General features: G+C 38.3%; 1 protein-coding gene across 1 annotated transcript; it reads right to left on the reverse strand.

The window, feature by feature from the left end:
- Positions 1 to 452: 452 nt before the first annotated feature.
- On the reverse strand, positions 453 to 24,663 carry LOC139724321 (potassium channel subfamily K member 18-like). Its single transcript, XM_071635466.1, has 3 exons — positions 24,411 to 24,663; positions 5,085 to 5,542; positions 453 to 4,113 (listed from the first exon to the last, which is right to left on the reverse strand). Exons 2-3 carry the CDS (start codon positions 5,494 to 5,496, stop codon positions 3,116 to 3,118), a joined length of 1,410 nt encoding a protein of 469 aa, XP_071491567.1. The 5' UTR covers positions 5,497 to 5,542; positions 24,411 to 24,663; the 3' UTR covers positions 453 to 3,115.
- Between the last annotated feature and the right edge of the window lie 1,426 nt (positions 24,664 to 26,089).

Raw genomic sequence — 26,089 nt, forward strand, 5'->3', positions numbered from 1 at the left:
TAGTCTAAGGATGGTGTGCTCTTTACTATTTCATAAGTGGTTTCTTGGTATCTTGCAAAAAGTAAAAAGCCTAATTCCATCTCCACCAATATCATACCATCCCTTTAAGCATGATTACAATTATTGCATAGTATCATATCATATTAAAAGATAATCAGTAACAATCTTAAATGGCATTGGTACCATCTTGTTACATTACAGTGTAGAAGAGAATTTAATAAAATCTGAGTAATGCGACACACCTCAACCGGATTATACTTTACTTTCATATTATGTCTAACATTTCCTGATCGTTTTGCCCTGCCGAGGATAAGAAAGAAAAGTCAGCAATATCATAATGTTCTGACAAAGTGAACAGAGCCTTATGCGATAGCAATAAGAAAATAAACTTAAAATGAGCAAACTATCTCCATCTATTGCACTATTTAAAAACTTCTACTAGTTTGGTGGTAAAAGCGGGTTTCATGTGATAACGAATTCCTCTTTTGATATCTGTCACCCGTTCACTTTTAAATCAAATCAAATATCGCTAAAGCAGTCCTTTCTCGAATCAAAGATATCAATTAGCACATGATGACATCAGATTGCAGAATCAAGCATTAATTTACTTGTAAGAAAGGCTTGTTTTTACTTTGCTCAAGTACATAATTTTCAATTTTCCGTCCACACCCATTTGAAGTATACAAAATTCCATGAAATGTTACACTACACCCTCGATACCAAAGAATACTGAATATTCCGCTGTCCGAATAAATAATGTATACAAACCATTACAAGCATATTTTGATATGTCAGCTTTGGGAAGTTCATGATAATTGTCCACTAAAAGTTTAAATTTGCATACTGACAGTCATACTGTTGCAGTCCTGTATTTGGTGATTAGAAGGCGATGATGACATTACTGATCGCTGTCATCATCGTCATCATTACTGTTTCCTTTCAACCACTTCGATTTCTTTTTTTCATTTCCTTTGTTCGTTTATGCCTCTCTTTTGCCTCTTTTCCCCTCTTGTAAATTCCTATACCAGTATTGTATAAAGTGTGTTTCACGTATATCATGCGTCCCTGGTACAGTAACGCATATTGAATGGATATCTGCAGAAAATTGACACAAGGTTTTCTTTTTTGAAGCTGTTCCTGGAGTTTTCTTCATCTAACTATTCAACTAACATTTGAAAAAAGTATCTGGCTCACATGGAAAAAATTGGAATTTTAGAATACATGTCTTATCATTCTTTACATCTTTTTCAAGGTTTTAGTGAACACCAATATTCAGATATCATATCGAATCCTACAGTTGATGTAAAGTTATCTTGCAGTAACATTGCATTTATGAATAGCATGATGAATCAGACAGACCTTGCTGCCTTTACATAATACGTGTAGTCTCTGTGATCTGGACTTACACCGACCTTGAAGTGAATGTCACTAAATATGTTTGAACTTCGTCTCGACGCCCTATTTACACAGTAAATACAGTGAACGTGGTAATAAACTTTACAAACAAGTTATTTGTGCGTGGCATTATGATGGAATTCCTACCCTGTATTGGTTATGAATAACTGTCGTATTCATAGACTGGAAGCCCATCACAGGTGTTTATGGAATAGGTGATTGCATTTCAACATCATGTAAAAAAAAAAATCACACACAGATTGGCTTATGCAGTTCATTTTTACTGGAGTGCATGAACAAATGTGATACGTTTAAGGGCTTGAAAATACCAAATACCCATCATTTTATGAAGGAAATGAGGCAGACAGTCAGCCCTAAAGTACTTTCTTTTTCTGTTTGAGTATGTTTTTGGTCTTTTGTAACAAGTTTAATCACTTACGAAGACTGCCACGGAGTCGTTTGAGTATAAATATATCAAATAGATTTGGCTAAAATACATGTAAAATATATATAGATATAAATTTAGGTATAATAAACCACTAATTCCCATTCTAAGTCTTAGTTGTCAGTGGACAGAGGCTTATTTTCTTCAACACTCCCTAAATGACGTGAATTGTGATAAACCATCTTTTCCCCGTTATTCCATGAGATGTTGATTGACTTTTAGAATGATGGACTGTTAACATTGCCCCAGAGGGACCTTTTTTGACAAGGTAGAAAATGAAGTGACCTCATTAAAAATGAAGTGCCTGGAAGCATTTTCACACTAGAAGTGGTATAGACTCATAAGCAGAAGGAATGCAATTACACCTTTCAAAAATCCTTGTCCGAAAAAGCCCAAGCTAAACTGGTGGTAACTACAATTCTGTTAAGGCACTGAGGTGAATGAACGATGAAAGAGATCGGCATTTCTTTGCTTATGTAGGCCACGGTGGAGTCGTAGAAAAACATGAGCCAAGATTGGCAAGAATACCACTACAGGCAGCATCGTCCCAGGTTAACGGGACACCGACATGATTCACCGATAAACCAAGCAACAACATCCAGTTGCATGATATTAACCTGATTATTTCTTTACTTTCTCATTCGGTTTGTCTTCAGACAACTATGCGAAGAGCAGTTTAATGAAAGACTGTGTCTTCTCTCTCCCCATAAGTGCGCAAGTTCATTTCACAAAAAAAAAATACTCTATTTCAAAAGCAGTGGTAAATGCGCTAATTCCAAAGCGGCAAGCATTATGGCAGTAGGCCCCTACCAATTAAGCACGTTGCAGGCACATCAACAGGCACTAAAATATTCGCAGATACACGCGTAGATAGCCTTTTTCAAATTTAGGGTTCAAGAGCTCTTATGGATAACTTCAATTACCATGCCATTCTGTTATTGAGCATCTTCCAAAAGGTGAACTGGAAAGTATTAGAAAGAAAGACACACAGCATTCATTCTTCATACTAAGCCTCTGGCTTAAATAGAAAGGAGATCGACGCAGATCATAGTCCAAAGATGGAAAAGAACAGAAAAAAAGACGACCTCATTGGAATATCTAAGGATAGGAGGCAGAAGAGACCATAGGGGACAACAGGAGGATGACAAAATTCGTCGCCTCCTGGAGCAGTTGCAGTTGGCATAGCTGAACGCGCGCCTGTTTGGTCCTCGTCTCTGTACCAGCTCGGTGCATTTCTTTTTAAGAAGCGCCGCCCACCGGGACAGCTTACAGTCCTCACCCCTGGTTGCTACGACCGTGGCCCTGCTCGGGGTCCTTGTCGCTGTCATCTATGACCATCCGTTGCCTGATTGCGCCCATCAATCTCTTCCCCGCCCTCGCCACTGTATCCTGGGAAAGAGCAATGCACATTGATGTCACCGCCAAGCCGACGATGGTAAAAAGGAGGCAGAAAAAGAAGACTTGAGGGGTGTACTGCTCGTTTGGCACGACATCACCAAAACCAATTGTGGTCAACGTGATGAAAATGAAGTACACCGATGTACCATAGTCCCAGCCCTCGACAACCATGAAAGCGTATGCGCTGATGAGCATGTAGCTCACTAGGACGAACAAGACGAGGAAGATAGGGACATCGTTTTCATGGTAATTGCTGAATTCCTCCTCTTTGTCATTGACCTCCTTGGTGTCTTTCATCTTAGTGTCTTCCGGATGTAAATGTTCTTTTTTCTCCTCACGTGCTGTCGCGTTTCCGTTTGAAGGGTTGTCACAGCAACTCATTTGACTAGTACGGTCGAAGCCACAGTTATTCGAGTTCAAATTGAAAGAGTCCACCGAACATGTTCCCAAATCTGACATTTCAATCGCTTTATCGTCGACGGGATCTGTTTTTGGCTGTGCACCCCGTTGACTTGCCTGCCCCCGCTTGTCCCCTGAATTTTCCATGGGATTACGGATGGACTTCAGGTGGCGCATTGTAACGTCTGGCTTGGCTCCCTTCCGACCTTCTTTCGTCGTTTTCCTTTGCGAATCAGGCGTATCCTCTCTCACACTAGGAAGCGTCGGGTACACACGGTGCTCCTTGCTCTGCGACGACTTGTTCTCAGACGAACTTTGCTGTTTTCTGCAGCAGCACCTGACTAGCTTGATGAAGGCGATCGCAAGAACTTGACCGATATCCGCCAACAGAAAGAAGGAGAAAGGAACGCCAACAGCCGAGTATGCCACGCAAAACACCTTTCCCCACAGCGTGTCAGGAGCAAGATCTCCGTATCCTGTTCAATTAAAAGAAAGGAAAGATGATTTCAGAGAATAATATTCTGGCACCATGGAAATCCTAGCTATTCATCGAAATAGCATCGTTTCTATGCCTGCTCACATCTAACTACACGCTCCCTATAATGGCGTAATTGGTCAGGGATTTTATTACTGCGTTTGAAAGCAGCTTGATGAGTTCAGTGTGCATACGCGTATGCCGTCATGACCATTGCAGTCATTTCTTTGGGAAATAAATTTTATAGCAAATTTCCCACGTGACTCAATATAAATTAACAAGTTTGTGCTCTGGACAAGGCAGCATTTAGAACACTACGGGAAGCTGAATTAAGTGCATGTGATTCTCTTACTGTTGTCTTCCGACATGTGAAAACTTTGTCATTCCCATTGGAGTTTCTTTTGGCTTTATTTTTCTCTATGTCAACTCATATATATGTATATATATATATATATATATATATATATATATATTTACAATGATAATTGCATTGGTTTTACAAGAATAATTGCATGGTGTTTAACCTATAGTGTAGGGATTTATTGCAAGATGTGCCTACTTTAAAATAAGCAGTAACTAAAAGTTTTAAAAAAAAGTTATGCGAGGTATTTCGTTCTGTCAGGCTCAGAGTTTAAAATGCATCAGATGCTAATGACCCCTCCCCCCCCCCCCCCACACACACACATACATACACGCACATTTTTTTTTATCTAGTTAAATGTATTTCCGATCTTGGTTGAACAAACTTGTGAAGGTTACCTTGACAAGCGAAAACATTCACCATGTTTCTGCAGCATGCTTTTTTTTTGCATTTTAATGTTCATAATCATTACAATTACAAAGAGATATATAGAGAGAGAATTAGTTCACCTACCGCCACCAAAAGCTAACAAGACCTATACTGCTGTTGTTTAGTTGTTGTTTTTTTATATACAAATTATATACAGATTGAAATATAGCCTATACACATACCGATAGTCGTGATGGTCGTCAACGAAAACAGCATGGCACTCGGGAATGACCAGTCTCGACCCATCATCAGGGCCTTTTGCCTTCCCGCCTTCCAGTCCGGGTGATTGACCGTGTCGATGAGGGAATCGAGCAGGCGACTGATGTTGAGCTCTTCAGGTTTCATGATTCCCATGGAGACGTTATGGTAGGCTTCTAGGATGGTCAGTCTGGTGCGGTTGGCTTCGGCCAGCTGAGCGTGCTCCTGCTCGCTGAGGACATGGAAATGTGGCATCTCGAGCGCAGAGAAGACGACCCCGCCGACGGCGAGATAGATGAGATAGACAATGATCAGCAGTGAGTGAGGCAGCATGGAGCGGACGACGTCAGCGCACTTTCCGGCCACGGATTCGTCCTTGTCCTCGTCATCATCCATCTTGGCGGAGCACGAGGTGTGCAGGAGGTTGACGTGGGAAGGATACCTTAACATCGAGAACAGCAAAGAGAACAAAACACGTGATCGAGATTTTCTAGGCTATTAACTTTACTTCTGCTTTATGATCCTTGACTCTCGTTCGATTACAAAGAAGTCCAGAAGTTTGGACTCTCCCTCGCGTTTACATGTAAGTGCAGCTTTACAGATTGAGGAGACACCCAACCTTACTTTGTATTCTTATACATCCCTTAACTCTCAATTCCCTCATCTACACAACACACATCATTTTCTCGCTCATTCTTGCTAGGACAAGGAGCCGGATGCTCCTGATTGAGGTTCTCGAACGGACGTGAGGAAATTTCATTTTAGGCTGCCCCTCACCGGAACTGTTTTCGAACCATCTATAACAGTCTGAACGAAAGCATGTTTATCACTGGTATGCCATTGTTGCTCTGTCGTTGTCATCAAACACTGAAAAGTACAACATGAGCCCGAAGAAAACCTCATAATGATCGAATCAGTATGATTTCCTGTCTTCGGTGACTTTAGTAAGAGTATGGAAAGTCTGCTTGAAGATGATTATGGGTATTATCATATTCTCAATCTTATATGTTGTTACAACTTTGCCAGAATATAAGGCAGGTGGCTAGTATCTCTTTCACGTGATCCCATTAAAGTGAAGTCCCCAAAAATCTTTACGAACAAAAATATTTTGCAAGTAGAATGAAAAGAATGAAAAATTACAGATTCTCCGACATTGTATCTTGCAGAATGTAATTGGGGACAATAATGTTAAACTACCTCTTATAAAGGGTTCCATGGACAATCATGATTTTTCTCTGAAGTGGAACGGTCTGCTGTCTTTTTTTACACTGTTTTTCATTCATAATGTACGATTTCCACTTGATGAATGAAATTCAAGGTACATTGCATTACGGCAGGATTCTAATGACCATGAACTTTGCAGTAGAATTGCAAAATATTCTTGGACATAGACCGAGCCACAGCCTCTTCGATCTCATTCCAGAATCTCGGAACTGACCCGAAATTGACACGATACTAGGTACCAGTGCCGAGGGCTCGTCCATGTTCATTCACACCAATCTCCTTTTTAGCTTCCTTTCAGGAGTGCTACAGTATCTCATTCCATTTCCTTTCACCAATTTACCCTGAGACAGTACAATATGTATGTCGTGGGAAACTTAGAACATTGAGAGAAATAAATGAACTCCGCAAACTGGGCGAAACATTCAGTCGAAGACATACAGTATACCTTGCAGGTATGCGCCTGACGAAAAGGTGACTCCATATAAGATGTCAGATAAATCTGCATCCTTGTTGTTATCATCTACTGATATGAATGCGTACATGCATTAATGTGAGTCCGCATGTATACATAATTATACGTGTATATTTATTACGTTCGGCACTACTAAATCCACATCAAAGTTGTGCCATAACACATCAACAAGAATAATTCCAAAAATACAAAATATCACATAGGGCATTCTCCTCTTAATAAACATCAAGGTTCCAGGATTTATATCTGAAACTATCACTTTTTTAATCATATAAACACAAGATTCGCAATATACGTGTCAACATGATTTGTTTGTTGTTTGTTTGTTTGGGTGTTTCTTTTTGTTTCTTTTGTTTGTTTGTTGTTGTTGTTGTTGTTTTTTGCTTGAATAAACAGCATTTAAAACAGAGCCCTTCATCAGGTACCTGTAGAACCAATGAAATAATACAATTAATTGAATGTGGCTATACTCAGCGATTGAAGCTTCTGTTATCATGGTCGTTATCAAACAGTCTCACATAATCCCTTGTATCCTCTGTTACGTAATATCTGTGTTTCCAAAAGAGTTTCACTATAGCTCAACAAATCTCTGCTTACAATTGTAAGTATTGGAACCGGAATTCTAGCCTACAGAGGACAAGGAGAGAACAAAGCACGTGATGGTTTAATTCCACAGCGTGAAATAGAGTTGCATTGTTTCACACATTTGTAAAACATCTGGAATGCAATACCAAAGTGACAATCCAAACGACCTTTACAAGGGTGTGGTTTCCACCTCACCCTTTTGATTACTAAACCTATAACGCTGACAAAATGCTAACTCGATAAAAAACAAGCAAAACATGAGAACAAAGTGACTCTCTGGTCGGGGAATATCCCCTAGAGGTAAGTCCTCTCAGCTACAGGAAACGGTCGTTTGTGAGCGACAATATTACATTTTTGCCTACGCGGGTGTTACTAGAAGTCAAATTAGCCAATCTAATAATCATGGAGTGTAGTAAAGTCAATCGAAAGGAATGGAGCAATGACATAATCCATGTAGTTAGATGCATGTTTTGTCGCTTAACAATATCGATTACTTTGATAATCTAATGACCTTCAAACTGATATCGCGGTTACTCTTAAAGTAATGCTAAGCATACCAAACACTACATATTGCGCGCTTCGTCATATTCTGGGTGAGAGGGAATAATGTTTTCCCCTGCCAAGGCGGAACTGACACTCAACTCAAAAGTGTTCACGTATCATACCACTGACTTGTGTTTTTGCTCATAATTAGACTAAGTGCTCGTTATAGGTAAACGCTTTGGGCCAGTATAGTATCTGAAAGGAGTATATGCTGTACATCTAGCGTCCTTTTTGTTTCACATGTAAACATTATAATTTTAGTAACATTCACTTATTGATCATGATTAAAGAAGTTTGCTTCATGATTAATTTTGTATTAGGATTCTCAGAATCAATCTTGTATCATATAAAACAACAACTAAAATATCATTTTGTTGTGAATTGAATTTAGCTTGAGCTTTGGTAATGGCGGCGATTTGGGAAACATATAAGCGCAAAGCGGCAGGAGATTCCAAGTTTGCAGTGAAGATTCCTTCCTTGCCAATTGCTTACATGAGGAAATAAGGGGATTTGACAACCTTCACTCACAGGAACTCATCCATATTCATATTCCGCTTTGATTCGAACGACAAATTTTATTAGAAATTGAATCCATGAATGATTTAGGTCCCTATCCCACGTACAAGCAAACATTAACTGTCTTGAAATATTCGAGAAGCAAAGTCATATTGGTATCTGATATATGACTTTATTTTTGTTCCAATGGAGTCAGATAAGTGGAGTAGGGTTCAGAATGCTTACAATACACTTTACGTACGTAAGGACACCCCGACACTTTGAGTTCTACAACTGTATATAACACCATCAAAGATAAGCGTGAACATAATGTGTGCTGGAATTCATCTTTGCAAAATCGCTATCTGATTATGAGCTTTTTTGGGTGGGATTTTGTTTTTGCCGTTGCTTTGTGTTTTCATGGATGCTATCGAGCCATAAAAAGATCAAGCAGTCGGGATAACTTCCTGAAACGAACGAACGACCGATCATATCTCTAGGCAGAGCTTGCCTACTCGGTTTGACCGTACTCATCGTCTCGACTTGGTATACTTTGACAGGGTGACTGACCAACGAGAGCTTTGATAGTGGTTGCAGCTATCTAGATCTTGAGTCACTTTTTATACATTTTGATTCTGTAGCATAACTACATGTATAATGATCATCACAAGTTTCAACTCTAAACGTCTAAGACCCATCGTAACATCTTCTCTCCAGTTTTATGTCTTGAGCACAATACCACCTCACCTTCAAAATGACTTTGATTATCAAAACGAAAACAGATAAACAAAAATAAATCAAACATATGATCAAGATAATGATTGAATTTACAATTTACACACACACACACACAGACACACACACACACACATAAATGGAGGTCAAAACGATGTATCCAAATTACATGTAATGATGACATCTTGACAAATAATACATTATTTTGTACACACATTATGTCGTAACAAATGATTTGTTATTGTTGTAAGCAAAAATTTGCCAACCGTACATGTATGTGATTTCATTTATTGTAACTTGCCCAAGAGTAGGTTGAGACTGTTTCGATGTGAAACACTGAATTAACATACCATTTCTATTTTCTCTCTGATCTAAAGAAACTTTCTAAAGAAACTACTCTATTTTTCAAAGACAACATTCACCTTCTACGAGAGCAAAATTAAGCATATACACTTGCCAAACATCCTGTAACTATCGTAGTGTAGTTTCGTTTCATTCGTCACCAGAGCTGGAAATAATATCATGTTTTCCTTCCTGCTTGCATTTGTGAAATATGATGCGTAGTTTCGATTTGCCAGTCACCCTTTCTATATTCTGTGTCAGGGACTTTGGACAGTGCATGTGTACAGTGTCATGCGGTTTTCTGTGCCAAACTGCATGAACTTTTACACAGTTTATCTACTTTCTCCGTATCAACAAACATGAGCAAGTGCCGACTTTTGACCTTACTCAACACATCATTAAATTTAGTAGAGTTCAAAATAATGACCGAAAAAAGAGGTCGGTCGGTGTACAGTTATTTCGGAGTAATCATGTTAATAGTCAGACTTCATCGTACACTGTTCAAGCAGTTTGAGAGATACACAAACTTTATATCTGAGACAAACTTTGGCAGTAACCACGTGTCCCTATAAGCGGATTAGGGAACCTTACCAACGCGTGAAAACTCAAGAGCTTCGCTGCCCACATCCGAACTGTATGATTCATTAATCATGCATATATTCCCTTTCAAAAAAAAAGAAGAAGAAGAGAAAAACTGTATTTCTTAAAAAGATTCCACAGTATTTTCCCCTAAGGAACAGTAAAATTTTGTGATCTTCTCGTGTTTGCACACGTTTCTCCTAAATGTACAGTCAGAGGCAATAAGGAACTATACACATTTAATTGAAACAGAAGTAATGACAAAACTGCACGCAATCACTCTAATGACTATCGTGATAAAAAGGATAATGACTATAAGCCAGTATTGGTGGTTATGATGATGATAAAAGCGACATTGGTGATTATTCTTGTTATGATATCGATAATTATTTTCAGAAGAGCATTTTGTTTCGTTAACAAGACGCAAAATTCAGGTTTGTTGTTATCTACTCACAATCTGTGCTTATCCAGGCTCTGGAGAAGATCAACATCCAGGTAGTGGGACCGGCACGAAGTCGGGGTAACACAAAGTTTAGACGCCATGTCTGCCCTAATCACGGAGCAACCCAAAGGAACCAACCGCTAATCACGGAGCAACCCAAATGAACCAACCGTTAGGTAAGGCGAACAGATCAGGATCTGAGCAGCGATCTAAAGTTTTCGAAAAATTTTCCACTCGCTCTCAGTGAGCGGCGGATATTGTGGAACTGCCACATCCGACATTGTATAGGACTAAGGACAGCCAGACAAAATAATGGTATATCCATTCACAAGTTAACTCAGCACTGAGTTTAGCAAGGTCCATATACACAAAGCGCCCCACCCTCTACTCCATTTGTCTACTTCGATCTTAGACATCACAGTAAATCCAAATTCAGTCCACAAAAACACGTGGACTCATGCGGGGAATTTTCCCTCTCAGATTCTTAGAAAGTTCTAGTCATAATTCAGTTTCTTCTAAAGACGTTCATGGTGTCATATTCATCGAGCAAATCGACGTTGTAGTGTACCTACTATATAGTGTAAACATGAGTGCCACGCCTACGAGCTAGATTGCTTCTTTTCAAATAATCTGGGCTTGGTCCTTACAATACTCTCTAATACATCTATTTTTTTTTTATGACGAAGGATGATTTGAGACTTAATGAATTAATAACCCTCTGTGTACCACGCTTATTTCCTGTCCATAGGTATGTGTGTAAAATTTGTGCACATTTGAGGCATTGGCTCATGAAGGCTTAAACTAGAACGAGAAAGGTTTGTGAGGCGGACTCTCACTCACCAACAGGGAGACACCGTGTCATTGAGACAGGGTGGGAAGGTCGCCCAGCTCAGGGAAAGGCTGCCGTATCACAGCTAACAACAAATGGAACATGGAATAGGATGAGCACTGGAAAATCTTGTTGATGTAACGAAATCACGGTTATCCCATTGTCTCTAGTAACAACTCAACCCATCTGTATGGTATACACGCCTCTCTATTCCCTAATTATATCCATACCATTCAGAAATTCTCCCATGTTATGGATTACGTTTAATGAAATGATCAATGCAGATCTAGAATAATTTGATCAGTAAGAGTGGAATAATTTCATAACTTTCATCATTCAATTCAATACGACAAAATGAATGCGAAGGCTAAGCGCTGTCTATGTAGACTTATAGGAGAAAATGAAATCATAATTATAGTCTCCTTGAAAATAAAATCGTGTTAAATTTCGACAGATATCACTATGTCGTAAAGTCGTAAGTGTAATGTTTTAAATCTATATTGAGAGTCATGAACATCATTCTGGATGGACTTCAGCGAATTGTAAGAGGCCACTATTATCATTATCATTATCATTATTACTATCATTATTATTATTATTATCATTATGTCAAAATTTATTTTGAATATTAAAGAAATTCCAACTGTCCTTCTGGTTGGGATGTGCAATCTGTACTTTATTTATGAAGATTAGTCTGTGCACAGAGCGGAGTTAAACTTAGACTCATGTGTTCGGGTAAGAGAGTGAACATCGAATTTATTTGTAAAATACCGGTATGTGGACAAAAGACTAGGCAAAACAAAACAAACTAATATCATTTGGAGAAAATGTGACATATTTTAAATTTTTGGCCAGGTGGTCGGACACAAGACCAATTTACATATAGTTGAGAAAGATAGGATGCAGGTTAGAATGCACGTAGGTCACGTAGCTTAGTTTGCAATTGGATTATTTTATTTTGCTTAGAGTGTCGGTTCTTTATTATTATTTTTTTTTGGGGGGGGTACTGAACAAGTCAGTCCTACCTAAGTGTTCGAAGTTATAGTGTAACTACGAAAAGATTTTGCTCTGTATGTATAGGCATTGCATGTAGTTCAGATACAAATCGTGGTAAGGAGGCTGCTTACACATGAAATATACAGCGGTTAGGTAGCTAGGCATGAGAGTGTCTGTATTCAATATGAACACGATATCCACTGTTCATAGCTTCACTGCGCCTAAACAATGACAACAACAACAACAACAACAACAACAAAACAACAACAACAACAACCAGTGTTCACGCCTATTCGCCTACACGCCTACAATGAATTTAGTTCATAGTGGTAAAAAGTTATTTCTGCCCGCTGGATATCGTTACCATCAGAGGTCACGAGGACATATCCTGTTGAGTACAACAAGTGAATAAAAAAAATGGGTTACTCCAGCTTTGAAAGACGCAGGATTGCAGACTTGATTCGCCTGAATGCCATCAATTATTTTCCTCATTCCAGTCATGTATTGATACTACACGTATTCAATGCTTCCCTTTGCATGAGGCTATTAAGTATCTACCTATACTTCACAATTCATCAAGAGAGGCGTACTGTAGTGCCACTGCGGTTTGGAAAGTGGCGTCTTTATGATTTAATGTTAATTTGAACATCTCAACTGATGCTAGACATTATGTTTGATTTGTAGTGTAAAATAAGTGATAGTCCTGATTACCGTTAGAAACCCACCATATCAACATGGGAGAGAGGGGTGGCTTTGCAAGATCAGGAACCAATAAGTAACATTTCGCTCAAACAATTCTAATCGATCTACGTTATTATACCTAATCCCTAAAATACGCCATACTTTTGCTTGTCAGTTTTAGGTCGATAGATAATAATCTCATATGTCTTTGACGAGAGAAAACAAACCTGAGCCAGCAAAACTGTATCATTAGAGTAATACGACCTTTGTTGGCCTCGCTTTGTGATGTTAAGAATGAAACCTATAGTTTAACCTAAACTTTAGCTGACCCATTCAGAGGAACTCCTGCCCAAATACTGGCGAGTTGACACACGTGGGAAACCCGCTTTTTGAGGGAAACGTGCTTCCGAACCTTCATTTATGTGGATGGGGGGGGGGGGGGGGGGGGTTGGCGGCAAACCGTCATTTCTTTATACGATCAAGGAGGAATCTATATTTGATATGATCCTTTCAAAAAAGGTATCATAAACAGGAGAGTCCAACAGCGAAACTTTCTTACAGTGTGCAGTATGTTGAGAAACATTGTCGCTGTTTTAATCAGGGATTGTGATGACTCATTAGAAATTGCGCTTTAAATTGATTTCCTTTTCCTACATAATAACATTCACTGAAATGTTCTTTTAATCTATGAAAAAAAAATCTGTCTAGCATTGATTTATTCTTTTCACCCTTCCTCTTCAATCTTACTCCCTTATTATTGCTATAAAAATGTCAGACTTGATGACTGAAGGGTGACTGGATAAGAAGTTCAGTAAACGGAATATAATGTATTCCATTTGAGTCGCGTAAATTTTGTTCGTCTTCTTTAACTAACAGGTAAATATATACCCACACGAACGCACACGCACACACAAATACACACGTGCAAAACCATAAATATACGCATAGATGTATGAATTTACAAAGAGTGAAGTTACCTCGCTTACGTATCTTTACTTCCAATTAGTGAAAAGGCAGTATCTAATTGCTTGATCGTGATTGGCCATAAGGTATGATCGATAACGCATTCTTCATGCCATTTCTTTGGAAATTGAGATATGATCATAAAATCCTGCTCATTTTATTAAACATATTGAATGAGATATGATGAATAGATTATCACATTTGTCATCATCTTTGATCCATAAAGTTTTATCGTCTAATATCATGAGAGAGGGAAAGAAATATCCAAAATGTAATTTTAAACAAGTACAATTATTTATTTGTATATTTTGCCATAGAATTGGATGTACAATGCACAAAAGATGAACTTTTTCAGGTCAGGTCAGTGGTCAACGTAACCATGATTTCTACTTTGAATGTATTATCATCTTCCTCTCACTGGTAGCACATCACACATAGAAAAACAACAAAAACAAAAGAAAAGTTGCAGTGAAGCCGGAAAGCATGCCTGTGAGCGGATGCTATCAACACTTGGGCGCGCAGTAATGTTTGTCGCAGATAAGTGTCCAATCGCTTGTCACTACCTGCACAGTAACTCTCTTTTTCTATTAAAAGTTCTGCAGACTCAGACCGGAAGTGGCATCTGGAAGATAGCACTAGAACGTTCTACTTGTGCACCGGCGATTAGTGAGATAGAGATCACTTAACCACGCGTTAACGCGTGAGATAAAAACTGTATCGCCATAACTCACCTAGTATGTTTTTCAAATGTGCAATCCTTACAGTCATGTGTATCATTACGCTTAAACACAAGTGACGGCCACAGCAGAAACCACAGTTGGTTGAATGGTTTTCAGGAACAACAATTATATATTCATATGTATCTTTGCATGTGGAAGATGGAGATCAGATCAGGAAAGCATTTCTGTTGGTAACCAAGGGCACTATATGTCTTCTTTTTACCCACGCCGATGAAAATCGGCAGGGGGTTATGTAAAGGGTTCCGTATGTTTGTTTGTTTTTTGGGGTTTTTTTTGTTTGTTTGTTTGTTTGTTTGTTTGTGTGTTTGTGTGTTTGTTTGTTTGTTTGTTTGTTTGTTTGTTTGTTTGTTTGTTTGTTTGTTTGTTTGTGTACAAGATAACAAGAGAACGGGTAAACGGATTTGCACGAAATGTTCAGGGGATGTCTGGATAATGACAGGAAAGAATCGATTAGATTTTGGTGATAATCGGTTGACCCTTGCAAATTCTGTGCGACCTTTAAGTTTTGACCCCATGGTATAGTGACCACTCCGAAAATTTCCCGTTTCTCACTTTGCGATTTTCCGCTACCATACGAAAACATAAACTCCCAAACGATCGGACTTCGCTGCTCAAATGTTCGTAAGAATTCCGAAATTTACGTTTAGGCCTATTTGAAGGACTATGTCCTTCTGGATTTATGAAAGTTCGTTCTCCGTCGTCACAAACTGGCCCGTATTTTGATGATTTTTCAAATTAAAATTGATTGTTTTTTTCGTTGGAGGAGCATTTGCTCGGTCGCAGCCACACTGCACGATATGCGCGCTCAATGTCAATGCGTGTGCAAGGCCGCTGAAAATGCATCGCGCTCTACCCTGTTGGTGCAAAATAGCATCGGGGACGTTGCGGCGCTCGTTGGTGACCGAATACTGGTGCAGTAGACATTTGCATTTTTTAACCCTTGCATTGAATAATTCCCGTAGACACTAATCATACGGATAATTGCCTAGGGGGTACGTAAATTTTGTTTTTCTTTTGCGCTTTTGTGGATACCATCAAAGGTCGTACACTCATACGACCTTTGATATCAACACACTCTCGGCTTGCTATAAGCAAAATATCCCGCAAGAAAACGGCGTATTTCTCGATTTTTAGCGCTTTTTCGGCGACCCGTCGCGGGCGTAGACAATACTCTTAAAACTGGACTTAATTCGCGCGCGCTTGGAAAAGTTCCGAATCTGCACTTTTGACGGTGGAATTTGGGATTTTCGATGGATTTTTGGAGGAGACTAAAGGACTTTCCTGTGGTGAATGAGTGTTACCGTATGTGAAATGATGTGATTTGCGTGTGATGTGACTGTAGAACCAAAGATCGTACACTTCAGTGTACAATCTTTGGTAGAACGCACTGGCTGGTGATAAAGGACACTGGCAATTAAGTGACCGAATTCTGGTAGATGACCGAATGCACAGTATGTTTACCCCGACTTTGTACAAGGCGTGGGTCTGCCGCCTTTGACGGCCCCTCTCTAGTTTGTATTTTTTTTTTGTACCGGAACTACCATTAGTGTGCTAAACACATATGCAACCTGTTTAATGTTTGTGTGTACGTGTGTTTGAATACGTACGAATATGCATGTATAAACTTGGTATATATTATGTATATATATATATATATATATATATGTGTGTTTGTGTGTGTGTGTGTGTGTGTGTGTGCAACCATACCTGTCTTTGCTTGTGTGTGCATGTAGGTTTCCGATTGATGCCACCTCTATATAATGATAAGCAATATGTTTTGCGCGCTCCGAATTATCATGCATTATACGATGCCTATGCAAAAAAAAAAAAAAAAGATAGAAAGAAAGGGAAAATAGAGTGTACTGACCAATCACATCAATGCCTTGGTTTCAAAATTCTAACGAGAATGTCATTTAGACGTGTGCTTTCTCTATCTACACACAAGTGATTAGGAAATGTATTTGCAGGATGGTCGGATGTGGAAGGATGTTAGGTTGAGCCATACAAACACAACCACAGCTTACATCGTATCCTATGACTTCCGGTTTAGGGTTTCTATTCGTCTGCATGCTGTGCCCCGTCCAGGGTAGTCCGCCATTTGTATGAATGGAACTCAGACTCCTATAGTAGGAAGAAGTCACGTGGTGCAAAGACCGACCAACGAACTTTCATCAGACGGTGACAAGCTATCGGAAATTTCCATTATGCAAAGATGATGGTGTTGCACACTTTGAGAGAATTAAGAAAACTGGACTGCATATTAAGCTTTAGAGGGGCTCATTAATGTTCAAAAGCTGCGCACAAGCTACCACTGGAACTAGCTGAGAATATTTAGAAACAAGCATCGATTGCAATCATATTCTCGCAACTTTAGTGATCGAAGAGAAAAAGATACAATCACTTTACTGTAAACAAACATTCATTTGATGTATGACTGGATGTCGCAGGGTAACCTGTTTAAATACCCGGAAAAGAAAAGTTCGTAACATCAGCCGCTATTGCCTCAGTAAACAATGGGTCATCTCAACTAGACGGGAGTACAATGGGAATGAGGCGTTTCCAGAAGTAGAGAAGCGCCAGTCGCTTCCGCATTTTTTTTCTCTTTCGGGAACATCGCCAATGCTTCAGTGACAGTTATCATAAAGTCTATGAGGTTACAGAGATGAGCCTTTGTTTATAAACAATATAACACGTGTTTTCAGACTTTTAGCGAATTTGAATGACATCTTCTGCTCCTTTCTGCATCGTAAAGGTTTCCATATGCGCGTGTATGTGTGTGTGTGTGTGTGTGTGTGTGTGTGTGTGTGTGTGTTAAAGGTAATGTCCTTCGATAAAACTTATCTATGCAGTGTTGTGGGTGAGAGAAGAGAATCTTCATGAACAGTCACTGCGTTGCTTGATTTGCTCTTCAGGCTGCCCATCATAACACCATTGTGTAGAAAATGTGGACATTATGCAAGGTTTTTAATGAACATCACCTGCAATCTGGGAATGATTATAATACCCTTCCCCCTAAAATGAACATCGTATTGCTGTAAGGAAGTTCTGTCCTTGGTGGCAGGCAAATAGTGGGTCATGGTAAAAGCGTGGTACACTGTAGGACATCGTCAATCCTTGTGCCATGAGTTTGCAAACCAACAATAACTAGATAAATTTATTGGAAGTTCATGTAAAAGAAAGCTAATGTATAAGCATTATGATTTGATTTAGAGTATGTAAATAAGCTGCAAGGTTACAAGATACTTTCCCTCATAATCTGTAACACTGCGTTATTACAGGGCACTGTCTGTACAAGTGAAATCGGTGTGCAAGCCTCAAATTCACCGTTCACGGTTTTAACCAGATTATTGCATACCGTATGCAATCTCCTTAGATGACGACCCTTATTTTCACTTCAGGCAGATATATGATTGAAATAAACAATCAGAGTTGAAATACCAAACTGAATGGTGGATATAATGATCGGCCATTTCATTCATAGTCTCAAAACAAAACCGCGTTGAGGAAGTGACAGACGTCACAGGTAATCACAGGAAATAGTGTGAAATAAAAGAAATGAATTTCCAACCTAATATCCATTTTACCTTGGGCATGCTTTATGCAACTTGAAAATATGTGTCTACAGTACCTACTAACATTTTTGACTGAGTTTTTTTTTTTTAATTGACGTGTAAATTGGCTGCAACCTTTGATTACAGCAACAGGTCAAATTTTAGACTACACTTCACTGATAAGTCGATTAATTCAAAATATCACCTGATTTGATATCAAAGTGGAGCAAATTTTCTAATTTGATACAGCATATGATAGCTCTCATCCGTAAACCCACACACAAAGATTCAAAGAGTATCTAATGAAATCTTGAAATGTCTAACAGACAAATGTGACCCACCCAGCTTTATTATTATTTGTTTCGATTCAGTTACCCACTTTTTTTCTTTCTTTCTTTCTTTCTTTCTTTCTTTCTTTCTTCTATTGCCAAATACATAGCGGGGCGCTATAGTTTTGCAGACGATGGAACGTGGGTTTATTGTCTTGTATCACACAATGGCAATCGAGCGGGGGACTTACACAGCAATCCACAAAATTGTTAAACGATTGTTAACCTTGATGGTGTCACTGCACTTTCAGGTCTATATCTGACATAACAACCCAAGTATTTTTTCCTCTTTTTTTTTAAGAGGAGGCGAACATTTCCTTGTTAGTTTGTGTTAAAGTCATGTGCTGAATATTCGCTCGTCCGTACGTTGTTTTTTTTTCATGATAATGACACGCGACTGAACAATTTGTTTGCTAGTACTTCTAATCTGATTATACACGTGACACTTTAACGCACCTCTGTGCTATATCTATTTCTATCTTGGTGAGTGTTTCCATAGCTGCCTTTATGAATGTTATCAAAAACAACATGTGTAACGGACGAATACATAGGAAAAGCACTGAGCGGACGTCTGTTTTATTTGTTTGCTATATTAATTTTAATACGGTAAAAAAAAAACCACTTACATGTAGCCTCAGGGCTGTTTGTCAGTGAGTCCGTATATCGATTTAAAGCATAAAACAACACACTATGATACAGTACCAAAGCCTGCTGAGTCGATGCTATGTATGACATATAATTTTTATCTTTTGTTGGTTGGAAAGATATACAGTCATAATCACGTTTCATTCCATGTCTGATAGGTTGTCACTTTGTCATCATTTTTACTTTGATACATTAAATTTCTGTTTGATATTTACAAAGTGCAGCATGATTTTGCACTGATTAATGCATTTTCGTCGGCTTTCGATCAATATTCTGATATCTCTGTGATGTCGGATGCCAGGCGACTTCATGTTCTTTGGACATGATTACCTGCAGTGGATATTTATTATACAGAGGTAACGTTTCATCACTTGTGGCATTGGTAATTCAGCAAATACAAGCCCTGTCCCTCAATTCATCAAATCCCGGAGAGGGGACGGGATTTTTTCGGCATTAATTATCATCTTTCATCATGAAATTTGCACCTCTCAAAATAACTTATTTGGAGAAAGATTTAAATGGGACTGGGGACATTCATCAAATCCACTCAAAATGAAAAATAAATCCAACAATTTGAAAGAAGGACGGAGATTTAATTTTTCTGAATGCGTGGCCAAGATATAAGAATCAGTTTCAAACTAATTGATTCACAGGCTATTGAAATTCAGGACCAGAAAAAAAAATTGTGTATGAAAAAACAAAGGATCATTTTTTACTTTTTTTTTTTTTTTTAACTCTACGGTATGAAACACAAAATAAGAATAGAAGAACGCTAAATGGAAAGCTACAGTTCCAAACTTCGGGAGTGTAGTTTTAGGTATACTTTATGTTAAAAGCTGAGTTATAAGTCATCATTGCCCAAAATCTTCATGCAACACACACAAAGGAAGGTGAAAGTCTCTTCGTAGGTCACGGAGGACTGGTGGGGGCCATATTTATGACATTTCCACCTCAATGTTTTATTTTTCATGGAAAGTTTACAAGTAGACTACTGCAGCTGTCTGGAGCGAGTTTGTGAACGTTGAATTCCTTACCCCTCTCATTCTAGGTCCGACTCTGACGAAACCTCCGCCAATATGTTCGCTCTATTTTACATCTCGTCCATTAGGCCAAGTTGACCATTTCAAGGATACACTGCACTCTAAGGGTCATTGGCAGGTGTATTATAGTAGATAAAATCAGAAATACTCATAAATCCTGATACGTAACAGAAGATTTGCATACATTTGCAGGATGCGTCATGTTGTACTTAGGTTTTATGATGTTTGCCCCTGCGACAATAGTTCCCATGAAATCTCTGCACGCTCAGCGAAACATTAATTCTACCCAAAAACATAGCCCTAACCCTGATCCTAATCCTCATATCAAACAGCACAAGACGTAAACCTAAAAACCTATCTCAATCCTTACCGTAACCCGAACTGCTTGGAGAAAATAAGGCCAGAGCAATTGTCGTATACCTCCTGTAGTCTATACATGTATATATATATATATATATATATATATATATATATATATATATATACAGCTCTTCGTATAGCAATAATAATGCCACAACAGTGGAATACATTGAATGCCAATCTTTATTAAAATCAAATTAGAAATGATTTTTTCATTAAAATCAAGATTGGCATTCAATGAATTCCTCTGTTGTGACGTTATTATTGCTATTTCTAGTACTGCCAATACGCGGAGCAGCTACAATGTATAGCTCCTCGTATATATATATATATATATATATATATACACTCAGCAAAAAAGTAAGTCCCTCCTAGCATTTTTGGATATATCTCAAAAAGTGTTTTACCGATTTTCATAATTCAAACGGAAATGGATATGGAATTTTATTACTCATAACATGAGTGGCAAATCATTGCCACCAGATATCATTATTGGTGTGAAAAAATGCATTTTATGTCAAAATGTATGGAAAAAAAAGTTGCACTTTAGTGATTTGCAATGATTTTTACACAAATAATCAAACAATCACTCATGATTCTGAACATTTAAGCATGATTGTTTGCATATTTCTCTATCTCTTTCTCTTCATGAGCATACAGTGAAGTATTTGATAATTGATATGTCCACCTTCCGCTTCAATGACCAGCCAGCATCTCTTCCTCATACTGTTAACTAAAGTTTACTTGGCACTGCTCAATGTTGGCCCATGCTCTCTGCAAGATGCGCTTAAATTCTTGCAGTAAAGTGTCATCTTTCACCTTCTTGCTCGCTTTCCACTTAATGACATCCCAAAGATTCTCTTCTGGATCACAATCAGACTATCTTGTAGGCCACTCCATACGTTCGATGCCATTTCCCTCAACAAACTGATCTACAACTTGAGCGCATGATGCAAAATGGCCATAGGCACATTAATGTGATCAACCCAGATTGGAATTACAAATCACATGGCTTCTACCAACATTTTCATATCGAAAAGGCTATAGTTTTAAAAGTATGCATAACATCTGTTTAATAGGGAAGCACATTGTACTTGAAGAAATTCCTGAGAATTGCACAATTTAAAAAGATCATTTGCTAACTTACATAGGAAATGTATACAATATGCTTCATATAGCCTGAAGTGCAACTTTTTTCCCATGCTTTTTGACATAAAATTCGGTTTTTTTTACACCAATAATAATATCTGGTGGCAATGATATGCCATTCATGTTATGAGTAATGAAATTCCCTATCCATTCCCGTTTGAATTATGAAAATCCGTAAAATACTTTTTGAGATACATCCAAAAATGTTAGGGGGGAACTTACTTTTTTTGCTGAGTGTATATTGTATAGATACTCAGCAAAAAGAGAAGAAAATAAACACTTTTTCGAGTTCTTATTTTTCGTAGAAGAGTTTGATGAAAATCAAATAATATATACCATATCAAAGGTAATTTAATTGGCTGTCACCCTAGTAGGTCAATATAAACGGAAACTCCTTACTCTTGGGTGAACATATTCGTTTTTGTTCTCCAAGGCACAAAAGTAAAAATTGCAAAAAATGGCATGTTGTCTTTCATTTGCAAATGCCCTTCAAGATAACAATAATAACAAAAGACCAGTTTAACACAATGAGAGACATGAAAGAAATAGCAAAGATATAAGTTTTCGTTCTCTTTATCTCTTTATAACCTCATACAAAATCATAATGGGAAACTAGAGGGGGAAAATAAGAATTTTCTGTCAACTCAAACCTCAAATGAAATAGGGAGTAAGGGCACGGAGATGATTAAATGAACAGAATATCTTTATTTCATTCTTTAACTTAGTAATTTAAGAATTCATGAGGCAAATGATTATTATTTACAATTTTCCTAATTCGATAAATCAATTCAAATTCCTACCATTTTTGTTGATATTGCTTCTTCTCTTTTTTCATTTGAATTCGTATTTGACAGAAGATTCTTCATTCTCCTCCATTATTTTTAGCTTTTATTGATCTATCCGATTGATAGCAAGTTAAATTACCTTTCAATGGTATATACATGTAATACATTAACTTTTAACCAAATACATGTATATATAATAAATATAAACTTGAAAAAGTGTTTACTTTCTTTTTTTTTCTGTGTGTAAATATATATATATGTATTTATACATATATGATATATATATATATATATATGATATATATATTATATATATATATATGATATGTATATATATATATATATATATATGAATGTTCTCTATGCTTTAGGGTGACAGAACTAATTATGTTGATTGTTATTTTGTGCATGCAAACTCTGTGCATTTTAAAGACTTTAAAACAACTGTTATCTGCACTTCAAGAGCAGATAACAGTTGTTCTAAAGTCTTTTTGTCATGGAATATGCCTTGGGAGTCACAATGGCAGAAGGGATCCTTTCTGAAACTTTTAAAAGATGTAGCCAGCAGGGAAGGACTCTGCAAAACGCTGACTTTGATTTTAGTTTAAATTACTTTTTTGATAGCCTCCGGATAGATCGAGTTACCGTTGAGTCATTTATTTTGCTTCTGGCCGGATATTAATGGAGTGATATTGGAATACGACGTTTTTCCACAAAATAAAAGTCGATTTATGTTCTTTCGAGGTACAAGCAATAGTGGTACGAAGAGTATAGAAACAAGAAGTGCATACAATACACACGTGACCTGATAGCAGACAAAATGCAGAATAATCTGAATATCACTATATAGTCAAACGTTTGCCGCGTGATTTCCCTCTGGGTGTTATCAACGACTGTTTGAGCATACCAATATAGCTGCTTGAATTGTTATAAATAATCTGGTGATCTGCAACAGACTTCCATTACACGTGCTTGGCCTCCGGAGGCTAGAGCAAATGAGCGCTTTCCGTAGACCAGCGACAACACAAACCAATATCCAACCTTATCTCTGATGTCGGAATGACAAAGATGAATCAACTCCATGATTGCGAATAAGATTGGAGGCTCATTCTACTACACAAGCTCTGGTTTGTATTTTTATCTAACAACCGTATTGAAAAATCATTTTAAATCTATTTCCACTAGTAACGTCTGGTTGTTTCACTTGCTCTAAATGGCCTTATAAAGCACTACCATGTCCAAACAGAGACTTAAAGTGTATAGGAATGAGTGGTCTGAAAGAGAGGAATGTTGATGGTGACACAAATACTCCTGAAAACACTCTAAACACACTAAAGAGTGTCATGTAACAGGTTTCAACCCAACTGAAAGCATTGCATATCTGCAAGTCAACCCGTGGCGGCTCTACAGTGAGCCTACAGAGAATGGCGCCACGCCATGGTACACCCACTGTGCTGTAGGGATCAACAAACCGTAATTCAGCTTAAAAGTGCAGCAGCACGTCAACTTACACCCCGACGGAACCACCATGTGCAGTCCTGAAGTCCACATTGATATTATTTCGTGACAGCACCCCACGTCCTTACTTTGATCATGATAATCATGTTTATATTTTCAGTTAGTATTGTCTTACCGATGCGGTACTACATGTAGGCGTGCTGTCTTCACTGCCGTAGGTTCACTTTTGTTGAAATTTGGGGGTCAATCTGTGACTGAGTTTACCATTCACTAACAGGAGTTATACTTTTTTCTGTGGTTGTGCGTTTGTTTGGGAATCTTTTATAAGTTGTGTTTTAAAATAAACAGAAAGCAAGAATTTACTCACCGGAGAAGACAAGCAATTCGTAGTCCGTGGGCAGGGGCGAAGCATACATTTGGTCTATCTTGTTCTTTGACAAGGAAATGAAAATGCTCGGTACCAAAGTATGTCCACGGATCTTGGCACTGTGGAAGGATAGTGTGACTAAGCCAGCTATTTGTCTACTGCCGTGTGGTGACTGATGTTTTTTGGGCTTGCTGAGGTGTGTCGGACAGAGATTTCAGGTCTTTTTTCTTCGTCGTCATTATCCTTTGTGCCAGTTGAATGTACAAAGCAGATTTTCTCTCTTTTTCCCCCTCTTTCTCTTCCTATCTCTCTCTCTCTCTCTCTCGCTCTTTCTCCGCTCTCTCAGAAATAAAGGAGGGGTCTATTGTACCACGAGTAGAGCGCGATTAACCTGACTCGTTGTTGTTGCTATTGTTTTTCCTCAATTAAACTACAAACTGTAACTTGGCCTGATCAAATGCGTTTGGATTTATGAGGAGCACTTATCAATGTTGACTCTCACCCGTTCTTCCCCCTTTTCTCTGAAAGACATTTCAGAAGAAAATCGTCACAGGACCTCCAGGTTTTTGATTCTACAACAAAACACCTGTCAAAAAGTACTGAAAAGAAGAGGAAAAAAGATGGGTCCGTTAGTGACCGTTTCAACGTCGTATCTCCCAAATATCATTTATCTCACATTAAGCACTAGACAGTCTTCCGGTACTTGTGTGCGTGTGTGTTTCGGGGCGATAATCTGTTTTGTCAGTTTAAGTCTGCCATGGCCCATTAAGCCAACAGTCATGTCGAGGGTTCGATCCATATTTTCTCCTTCTGACGGCTTAGAAGACTGAAATCATGTCTATGGCTTTGCACTCTTCTCCCCTTTCAACTCGGCCTTGAGAGGCACAGTTCTTACGAGGCACTGGTATTTTAGTTCCACTGAGTATATATACATGTACATACTTTCATACTCGAAACTGTTGGAAATTCTGTTGATATTTCAATCAACGGAAAAAAAACATTTTTTTTTCTGACATTTGAAAGAATTCAGCTTTAAACAGAAGGCTGGGAACATGCTTACCCGATCACAGTCCTATTGGTCTTTAAAAAGTAAGATACTTACGCATTTATTCTTTTGAAGTTATGTTAATTTTGATCCAAACGTTAACAATTTCAAATGGCAGTCGCAAATATGTTGTGGGTGTTGGGTTATAAATTGCAAGAACATGATATCGCTTTCCTCGCTTTGTTTAGAATCCTTAGCAACGAAAATGCAACACGGTGCAAGCACCTCGGTCTGTTTTTCAGACACATGAAGTACACAGGAAGAATGCAGCTTAATACGAGTGAGGGAATGTGCACTTGAGGCTGTATTTCAAAATCTGACGTGTTTCTACTTGTCAAAGAAAAGGTTTGCCTGTTAAATAACCCACAGTCAATTTCCATTCAAATCTTATACTCGACGATAATCCCCTTGATGGGGGTGGAAAATGGCCCCCTTGAGTGCGGGGTGTTACTGCCATTAAATAAAGCATTCATTGCAGAAATTAATGTTTTCTCAGATTTCTTTCTTTCTTTGAATGGTACACAATAAAGAAGTCGATAGATATGTGAGCATTATTTCGATGAATGGGCCAGGGGTCTATTTAGTGGCAGCGCCTCCAGGTACGAATGTCTTCAAATATATTGAAAGAATCACA

This window comes from Diadema antillarum, unplaced genomic scaffold (assembly GCF_040938485.1).
Source record: "Diadema antillarum isolate AM-2024a unplaced genomic scaffold, OU_Dant_1.0 scf00000211, whole genome shotgun sequence".
NCBI classification, from domain to species: Eukaryota; Metazoa; Echinodermata; class Echinoidea; order Diadematoida; family Diadematidae; genus Diadema; species Diadema antillarum.